General features: G+C 42.5%; 1 protein-coding gene across 1 annotated transcript; it reads right to left on the bottom strand.

Moving 5' to 3' along the window:
* Window positions 1–4301: 4301 nt before the first annotated feature.
* Window positions 4302–10018, bottom strand: AVPR1A (arginine vasopressin receptor 1A). Its single transcript, XM_050323817.1, has 2 exons — window positions 8980–10018; window positions 4302–7251 (listed from the first exon to the last, which is right to left on the bottom strand). Exons 1-2 carry the CDS (start codon window positions 10016–10018, stop codon window positions 6968–6970), a joined length of 1323 nt encoding a protein of 440 aa, XP_050179774.1. The 3' UTR covers window positions 4302–6967.
* Between the last annotated feature and the right edge of the window lie 208 nt (window positions 10019–10226).

A 10226-nucleotide genomic window follows, 5' to 3' on the forward strand; every position in this document is an offset into this window, starting at 1 on the left:
CATATTTAAAATATAGTTTTTCAGGGGAATTGTCATAATAGATGAAAAATATCCCAAACTCCAAACAAACAACAAAAAAGAACGAAGGCAGAACTCTCTCCCCGTTTTCCCAGCTCCTTTTCAATTTAATAACACTTCAAACTTATCCCTCTAATAAAGAATATCTGTAACTATATATCAGAACTTAGTATTCTTCAGCCTCTGAACATCAGCTTCATGGTGAACTAAACTATCAGAGGCACATAACTAAATCCTTGCTCTTTTCTGTTGAAAAAGATGAGTACAATTTGGTTTGGGAAAGGGGGTTATATATAGTCACACAAACCTATCTTTTGGTTTTGTTTATTATTTATTGCATATAATTCCTTGTTGCCCTGATTGCCCTCACAGAATATTGGAGATAATGGGACAAAATAATGACTGAAATCCACATGAATACTCAAATATCTCACTGAACTAAATCCTTAGCTCTATGTCTAGATTAATACTCAGAAGCCCCTCCTTTGCTCCCATGGAAACACTGAAATTTATCACATTTAGAAAATATTATGGTGGCTATTTAATAATGTTTTCTTCTTCTCTGAAAGAGAATTAGTCAGATTAATCGTGTAGCAAATTAGTCTGATGATTGGATTTCCTTATTTTTCTAATCTCAGCCATCAATACAGTGAATTTGTATCTGAGGTTTCCTGTGAAGTGACCAACACCTACAGTATTTCAGAGGATGCCTTTGTCTGTGTCTACTCCAGTTTGAAGATGTCTTACTGCATAACTCTGCCTGCTTTACAGTAAGACAGGATAGAGAATTTGCTATCCATTTTTTTGTTACTCTTGCCACTATTTTGTAGAGTTACTACTCTTATTTAGAAAAACATTTGAGCAGCACCTAAGCAAGTTTCTCCTTTTGATAATAATGCTAAGAAGTTACATGCCTCCTAATCCTTCAGGTTCTTCATCCTCTGCTTCTCACTTACACATCATCTTCAACCAAAAATTTTGCAAAATAATAGGAAAAATGTTGCCTTTTAGTTTGAAGATTTAGTTATGTAGCCTATCACTTCTTTCCAAAAGAAGAGGTATGATATTTAGGCTCCTTCCTTTCTCCTCTCTGAAAACTCTGTGCCTATCCATATTTCCCACAGGACAAGTTTGTATTGTGGGGCCAAGACCTTGCAAATCGCAGGTTGAATGCTAAGCTTGGGGAGGTCCTTATTTAGACATAGCCTTGTAGCCATCTCAGCAGAGATATTTAGTAGATTTGTAAGAGCTTCATGTCACTACTGTTCCAGGGGTGAACAAGGGGCTCTTTTTCTAAATATATAAAACATATCTTAAAATTGCAAAATGGAAAATATTTTTATACTTTCAAATAACCTTTGAGCTAAGACATGTTTTATTTGCTCTCTGAGTCACCAGTTCATCTCTCTCCCAATAATCACTGTGGGTTTTTTATTTGATAAGATCCACATTCCTCCCTCCAAAAGGAATTTGTGCTTTAATTACAACTCTGTCTGCTGCTGGTCCTGTGGTCCCTGTCCCCACTGTTGCTGTAGCCATCTGTACCAGGATCGGGAAAGACTATGGCAGGAGCAATCACACCAGTAGTGGTGGAACAGACTGGGGCAGTCACTGTGCCAGTCTCTGGTTACCTGTTCCTTGACTTCCAGAACAGGCTTTATGCCTGGAGAGTCAAGTAGTTTTCAATGCCAACTTTGTCATGTTTTGCTACAAAGCTGTAAAAGCTGATGGGACACCTACAACCTGCAAGTACTTTGCTTGAAAAGGAATATTGAACTTGTACGTCCATTCTTATCCACCATTACCCTGAACTGAGGATGGATAATTCAGGCATCAGTAAACTAACATGACAAATAGTGGATATGCAGCCACTATCACTTGGAAGCATAATCCAGACCTAGGCCTAGCATGTTTGACCAGGAAAAATAAAGCTTTGTAGTCCTAAACACATAAAATACTACCATGAAAAAAGGACTGTGATCTCAATAGCACTCTGTGGTGTTGTCCAGAGTAGTAGCACAATCAATTTAACAATAGACAGTCATGAAACGGTAGTCCCTATTTCTGCAATTGGAGGTCATTAAATCTTAATTCCTATTATGCAGTTGTTAACAGTGTTAGCACCTTACAGAAACCAATAATGAACTACAGCAGTTCAAAACTGCTCTTGGGAATTACTTAATTTGGCATGACATGGAAGGAAAGGCACTCTTGAATTTGCTTCATCAGTAAAAAGAAGAAAACATAAGCTAATGAAGAGATGAGGAATTTGTAGATGTCCTTCCACTGATCCTGAGAATTTTTTCTAAAACTGTGCTTGCAGACAAAGTGCTATATCCCTAAGTTTCCCCTCCCATGCACTCCCCCCCCAAACAAAACAAAACAAAACAAAACAAACAAACAAATGCAAAACCAACCCCCAAAAATACACCACACACACACACACACACACAAAAAACAAAAACAAAAGCAAAACCAAAAACTTTGGAAGTGTGAATAATATTGGAATTGTGCAAAAGATTATTCTCTAATTAGAGGAAAGTTCACCCATACCCAATAACATCTTGATCGCTTGCAACTAAAGAGACTTGCCGATCCCCTCACCGTACAGCTGAGAAGAGAGCTTTGCACTCCTGATGCTGCCTCACAGTCTTGCTTTTCAGAAATGAAGTAACCCAATGGACTGTGTCAAGAATTCAGCTAAAAATGTCCTTATGGAGACCTAAAGCTCATTTTCATGTAAATTGTTACTCTAAGCAAGTTTATACTAATACGTGGCAAATTACTGAGCAGCTGTACCAAAACAGTGATACAGCGTTAATTAACACTGTTCAGGATCCAGGGTTTTTGCAGGACTTGTCTGGGAGAAGCAGACCCTTGCTGGTTGGCTCTAAGGAAGCTCAGCAGGCACCGGTTCTGATTATTGTTTGCTTGCTTTTGCATACCTGCATAAACCCTTCTGCATGACTTACATTACTTTCAGCCTTTTCAAAGACTAGCTGGACCTACTCTTCTGTGAGTGACTGTTACCTGCACGAAACAGGACTGCTCCCTGTGGAGCAGCTGTGATCTATCCCTGGACTCAGAAACCTGTTCATTTATATATCCCGTACTTCCTTTATCCAAGTAGCAAGTGACACATTTTCCAGTAAAACCAATTCCTAACTAAAAAACACAGAAAACAGTAACTATAGCTAGTGCTTAGCACACAAACTCCTGTCTCCCTCCCCAGTCTTTCACAAAGAAAACAAACTTCCTCCCATCCTGTACAACTGAAAGTCATGCAGACACTTTTTTAGAAGAGGACACTGTATTTAACTAGTTCCTTTTGTAAGTGGGGAACTCAGCTGAGGAGAAATCTGTAAGAGTTTCTTCTATGCAATAAGTAATTATATCTCAGCAGTAGCTCTACTGTAAGATCTGGGTTCACTTCCCAAAGCTGGGCTACCTGCCCTGGAACAAGATCCAGCTCTGCAGATCCTTCCCTTCTTCTGCCCTGGTTTCCATACGCATGAGTTGGAAAGGAGCATGCATGAACTTTAGTAAGGTCCTTCAGTCTGGGCAATTTGGAACTAATCATAAGATCTTCTGCAGACAAAACCTTTGTCTTTGCAGTACTGGGCACATATGAACTTGTGTCTCTTGTGATTTCTTGTAGATTTTGGCCATGATGTGGTAATACAGAATTTTATTTTATTTTTCTCTGAGCCAACAATATATTTACCTACAAATTTAAAAAGAAATTAATGAAAAGAAGCTTTCTAGGAACTTACGTTTCATATGTAGAAGAAGAAAATCCTTTCCATCTTCTCTATGATTCCACTTTTACCACCTAATTTTTTTTAAAATGCTGCAATTCTAGTAACACCAGAACAAACAACGGAGTATAGGCTTATCTATTCAATCATGTTTTACATTAGAAGCTAACTATTTAAAATAAAATAAACCAAAGTAAAATAAAATAAGATAATGCAAAAATATCAAAATAACACCTCTAGAAATGATAAGTTATGTGTTTTAACAATACTAGCAGCATATAGTTGAAAGCTGACTGCACGTTGCTTCTTTGTTCATGTTCTTCATGTACTATGTGTAATAGAAAAACATTTTAGTTTTGTTCACTCCTTAAAGATTTAATGGAAACAACTTATTAAAATTAACAAAGAAATTCTACATTTTGTAAAATATGTATTGTATTACCACATAGATTTCTGGCCCTGCAAAATCTAGATAAGCAAAAAAAAACTGAGAAAGCTTCTGATCAAACAAATATATAGGTTTATTAGAGCATGTTTCCATGTTTTAAACATGCAGTGGTTTCATAATTTTTTATTTCATTCTGTTTCCATTAGTGTGCCCTCATGATAACCCAAAACAGCTGTTAAAAAATACCTCCACAGATGAACAACTAAAAAATATGGGCTGTATCTTCCAGTGCTACAATTATGTGAAAAATTCAGTATTTGCAAAAGATGCCTGGAAACGAAATACTGTTGAACTGTGTTGTCAATTTAATAACAGAAAGCCTCAAGTGTAAGCCTAGATTTTATAATATATTTGGAAGAAACTAAAATTCATAATTTTGAGTCTGTTTGTTTTAATACAAACATTGGCCATTAGCTCATTTTTATTATCAACATCATTCTACATATGTTTTCTCATCATCTTTTCTGTTTGAATATAAAGCCTAATAGAAAAACAATTCAATTATGCAAACATGAAAATTCTGTTAGTACAGCTAATTGCTTTTTAATAGGTTCCATGTACAAAGAAAGCAGCACAAAGAGAATACTAGGCAAAGGATAACATACTTAATTTGAAACACTTGCAATTTCAGTAACTATTAATTACCTACTTGCAAAACATATGCAGTACATATACTGTGCACAAGTACACACACACAACACCAATGCACGCATTTTTTGGACTTAAATACAACTGCAGGTTCACAAACCTTCGTCCAGAACTGGTGAGAGCTGTAGTTACATTTGTTTACTGAAAGTGGTCAAAAATATAGTAATTAAATATAAGCCATTCCACCATGCTGTCCTCTGAGTTCAAGTGCTTTGAACAACAACAAAACATTAGACCAGATTGCTGTCCTGAAGAACATGAAGAGAATGCTGACAAGAAAAGTAGAAAGAAGAGTCAAAATTTTCTTAAGTGACTACAAAATTGATTTCTTTAAAAACATTTTTTTTAGCTATAATATTCCCTATTCTTTGACCAGAGTAGTCAGTGATATGTCTGGAAGCTTCTGGAGTGGACAACAGGTTTAATAAGATCTTATCCTGCATCTAGCTCTATTAATTTCTGCTGTCACTATTGGGACAGGCATGGGGACTATCCTCAGTGAAATCCACATGGTGGATTTTACTCTCCTCAAGCAATTAGAAAAGCAATCTTGCTAGGTTTTGAAGGGAAAAAGAGAAACCTGCTGTTGAGATTCCTCCTTGCATGCAGCCAGATACATGTCCCACTGCTCCAGGAGCAGAACACCTGGATTTCAGGATCCAGAACGCTCAGGAAAATGGAGCAGGCAGGTACCTGTACTTCTCAAAATGATCCTTAAGACTTAAAACCACAGCAAAACTTACTCAAGGAGCTTCAAAACCCAACCTTAAGATAAATTACAGACTCCACTGAAAAACTTAACAGGTTTATTCAGCATTTGAATGAGCTACAGACAACCTGGTATGCACTGTAGAGAAAACAAGTACACCTTGAATGCTTTGTAATTAGAAAACGTGTTGTGATGAATTTTTATTGCACTTTACTACCAATTTTGAGTGCTATATTGTTGTGATCTGGTAATTTAAAAAAACCCAACCAAACAAACAAAAAACACCAAAAAATAAAAACAAAAACAAACCACAACATTGACAATTTTTAGATGTTCCCTCCTTAAAGCTAAAGAAAAGAAGACTTGTAAGTTTGCTTCTGTCTTAGAATATCCTGGTTCTAGGGCTCTTAACAAATGGCCACACTCTACTGAACTGATGAGGCTATTTGCTTAACAACCAAATGTGCCTTGGTCCTAGCTTGATCTTAGTGAAGAAGAAAGAGAATATGGAATTCTTACCCATAAAGCAAGTTGCCCTGGGATTCATTATGCATTTTCTTGGTGTATTTGTTTGTAACAATGCCGAGCTAGTCATAGCTTATCATACTTATTTATCAATATATTTTTTTTTATTAGTTTTAAAAAATGAAGGTAGGTGCAACAACAAACACACACACACACAAATATATTGTAGAACTTACATCAACATGAAGGGAAGAAGAAATGTTACCCTAAAAATGAAAACCCACAATACACATACAGACATCTACAGCACTAAAGGATTTGTTTTCAGTAGGGCTGTTAAATTTCAGTATATGAGAATTGCTGGATCTTTATAAGATAAAGCACTTTGAGCAACTGAATTCCAACAACTCAAAGTCTGTCTAATCACATTCTTAATCTGGACAGCCAGGACTTTCTCCCACATTCTTTCTTTTTGCATTTTAATCACTAGTCTTGCTCATATTGTCTTCTTTCCCTGTTACTTCATCAGACAATCATGAGAAGTTTTAGGCATTAACACTAGAGAGTGGAGTTATCCCAAAACATGACAACTCCACTATTTTTACTGCTTTAAACAGCAAGCAAACAATGCACTTAGTATTTTAGAAACCGACAAAAAATTAAAATACATTCTATTTAAAAAAATAATTGCTTTATTGTTGCCATGCCTTCCTTATCAGTTGCCCAAGTCCTAAATACCTTTCAGAAAATAACTGACATGCTGCAGAATAGTTTATTGAGCAAGGCAGCATGTTTGTCTTATAGTCATGCTAGTCATTCTTGGTATCATGACTGAAGCCTTTGATAGGCATAAAGTGCCATGCCATAACCTTCTCAAATGCTGTGACAGGACTGCAAGCCCTGCCTGCCCCGCAGCCTGTCTCATGTTGGAATGGGGATGAAACTGGTTGATTTAGAGAGGGGCATCTCTCTCCAGGTGTTTAGGCTGTGGGTTGGGCTTCTGTTGTTGGTGAAAGAAGTCTGTCGCCTGCTATTGCTGTTTGAATCTTCTTTACTCAGCGTTTGCTTTATTTTTTGACAGCACGGGAAGCTCTGTACGCAGTCTTGCAGGAGGTGCCCACTGAAGAACATGTAGATCCATGGGTTACAGCAACTGTTCAGACTGGCCAGCAGAGCCGTAACAGTAGTCGCAGTGTTTTCAGAATCTGGGGAGGGGGGAAGAAACACATTTAATCACCAAAAGAACATTTGCACCATTCAGTCAATTGCTTCATTAACTGTGGGATTTATTTTCCTGAATATTCTAGTTCTAAAAGTTAAGCTGCACCATTTGAAATGAGTAATGAGAACATAATCAGGAAAGTTCTTATTTATGCAACACTGACATTGAAGTCAATGGGAATTTGTCTGAACAGACTTCAAAAAGCTGTGACAGAATAATTTATGGGATAATCCATCCAAAATCATGCTTTAGTCCCATTTCCACTGATGTGTATCCATGTGTTGATAAGCTCATGCTTTAAACACTGAACAGTTTTTATCCAGAGCCCTGGGAGACAATGGCAAAATTCCCACTGATTTCCTACTGCTTTCAATAACACTGAATTTTGCTGTATACATCATCATGCTGAAAAGTGTTGAATGCTCAACTGACTACTGGCTTGTTGATCAAATCTGGATTTCGGAGATTAAATGAATTTTACTACAGGGAAAATCGAAGTTAGCACTATGCCATGAAAATGCTGTTGTCTTCTATCTTCAATAAGTAGTTGATAGTTATATCAAATACTCTAAATATATATTTAGTTTACCCACTTATTAGTTACCTTTCCTTGTAATTATAGAATCTCCAAAGAATTATAATTGCTGTGTTATGCAGTTCCATAGATTTAAAGAATCTCTTCAAACAAACCTAGCAAATACTCATCTATTCTGTTCGGTTTCATTTCTTTTGATGTTAAAAAAAATCTATTTGTGCACTACAAGCCTTTAGGCTTGACTTTAGTCCCATGCTAGAGGCAATCAGTGCTCTCTCTACAGCAAGCAATAATTTGGGGATATTAAAAAAAAAAAAAAAGAAACGAATTCCAACATTTTGCTTTATTTCTTTTGCATTATGAAGAAACAGGGTGTATGGTGCCTGCCATGTAATGCTGCCTGCTCATTACCTATGTAATAGCTTCTAAACTCACGAATTATTTTTAGCCATATTTAACAGTGGGACAGGTATTTCCAAAATCTACATTGCTACTGATTCATGCAAACTGGTGACTGACTAAAGGGGCTACTCAGAGGTGGTTGCCCTGCTGAGAGGAAGGGTTCAGGATGCACTCAACCCCATTATTAGGTAGCAGATACAGAAAAGAAGGCTTATAACTGCTCCTGACCTATATGTGTATATACTCCACAATAACATGAAATGTTTCTTAAGTTTTCTTATCGACAGCTTCAAACGGAAGAAAATGTTGCTGGCTCAAATTATGGCAGCAAATACTTGCCATTTTCCATCCGCTCGCATCGCTCTGGATGAGAACCCAGAGCCTGCTGCTCCTCTCCGGGGGCTAGCTGCCTCCAGCAGCCGCTCCGGCTGCTCCCGGGACAGGCCGAGCCGAGCGCCGCGGTCGCCGCCGCCCCCGGGACCGCCGGGTTCGCGAGTGCGAGCGGTGCCGGCGGGGTGGCCCCGAGGACGGCGGCGGCCCCAGAACCGTCTCACTTGCCCGCACCAGGGCGTTCAGTCGCTATTCCCGCGGGAGAGGGGCCCCTTCGGTCGGGCGGCGCCGAGAGGGCGCGCTGCGGTCCCACTCGCCGCTTCGCGCCCCGTCTCCCCCACGCTCGGCTCAGGGATGTGCAGTGCCCGGGACAGCCGGCTGCACCCCCGAGGGACCCTTAACGCGTGCGGGGCGGCTGGTGGGGGAACTGAAGGCGTCACCTACCGACCCAAGGGAATCGCTGGTCCCAGACGGACCACATCTGGATAGTGAAGAAGGGCGCCCAGCAGACGACGTACACCGACACGATAACGAAGGTCATCTTGACGGTGCGGATCTTGGCGCGGGAGATGGTCTTGACGCTGCTGACACAGGGAGCGAGCAGCAGCCCCCGCTGCGGGCTGCCGCTACCCGCCCGCCGCCCGGCACTGGCGGCCACCGCCGCCGCCTCCTTCCCCGCCACCACCGCCTCCCCCGGGCGCGTCTTCCCCCGGGCGTTGCGCCAGATGTGGTAGCAGATGAAGCCGTAGCAGGTGATGAGTATGAGGACGGGGGCAACGAAGATGCCGCCGGTGATCCAGGTGATGTAGGCGCGGGGCCCCCACGGCATGATGAAGTGCGCCCAGCAGTCGTAGACCTGCGAGCCGCGCTCCACCTCGCTGAGTGAGAAGATGAAGTACTGCGGGGTGCTGAGCAGAAGGCTGAGAGCCCAGGCCGCCGCGATCATCCCGTACGAGCGCTTGGTGGGCTGCTGCAGCGTCTTCAGCGGATGGCAAACGGCGATATAGCGGTCGGCGGTCATGGCCACCAGCATGTACGCCGAGGCGAACATGCCGAAGACCTGCAGGTGCTTGACGACGCGGCAGAGCCCGTCGGAGCCGTGGAAGCGGTGGGTCACCTCCCAGCAGAGCTGGGGCAGCACCTGGAAGAAGGCTACCACCAGGTCGGCCAGGCTGAGGTGGCGGATGAAGAGGTGCATGCGGGACGCCTTGCGCGGCGTGCGCCGCAGGGCCAGCAGCACGCTGCCGTTCCCCACCACCGCCACCGCGAAGGTGACGGCCAGCACCGCGATCTCCAGCTTCGCCAGCTCCTCGTCCCGCCCGAAGGGGTCCCAGCCGCCCAGGCTGCCGTTGGGCGACCCCGACCACGCCTCGGGGCTGGGGCTGCCGCTGCCGCCGCCGCCCGGCTCCGCCGCCCGCCACTGGCTGCCGTTCCCGGGCGAGGGCGCGGCCCGGGGGGAGCCGGCGCCGCCGGCGAGGCGCATGGAGAGGGCTACGCGGAGGCGCCCGGCCCGAGCCCCGCACGTCTGCTCGCCCGCCGCCACCGCCTCCCCGCTCCAGTAGCGCGGAGCGCCGGGCCAGGTGCCTTTATGTCCCCGCCGCGGGAGGCGAGACGAGGGGAGCTCCCGTGCCAGTGGCTGCCCAGCTCCTGACGCCAGCCCTCTCCTTCCCCCTGCTGCCGCCACCGTCTCC

This window comes from Myiozetetes cayanensis, unplaced genomic scaffold (assembly GCF_022539395.1).
Source record: "Myiozetetes cayanensis isolate MyiCay16 unplaced genomic scaffold, myiCay2020 scf3, whole genome shotgun sequence".
NCBI classification, from domain to species: domain Eukaryota; kingdom Metazoa; phylum Chordata; class Aves; order Passeriformes; family Tyrannidae; genus Myiozetetes; species Myiozetetes cayanensis.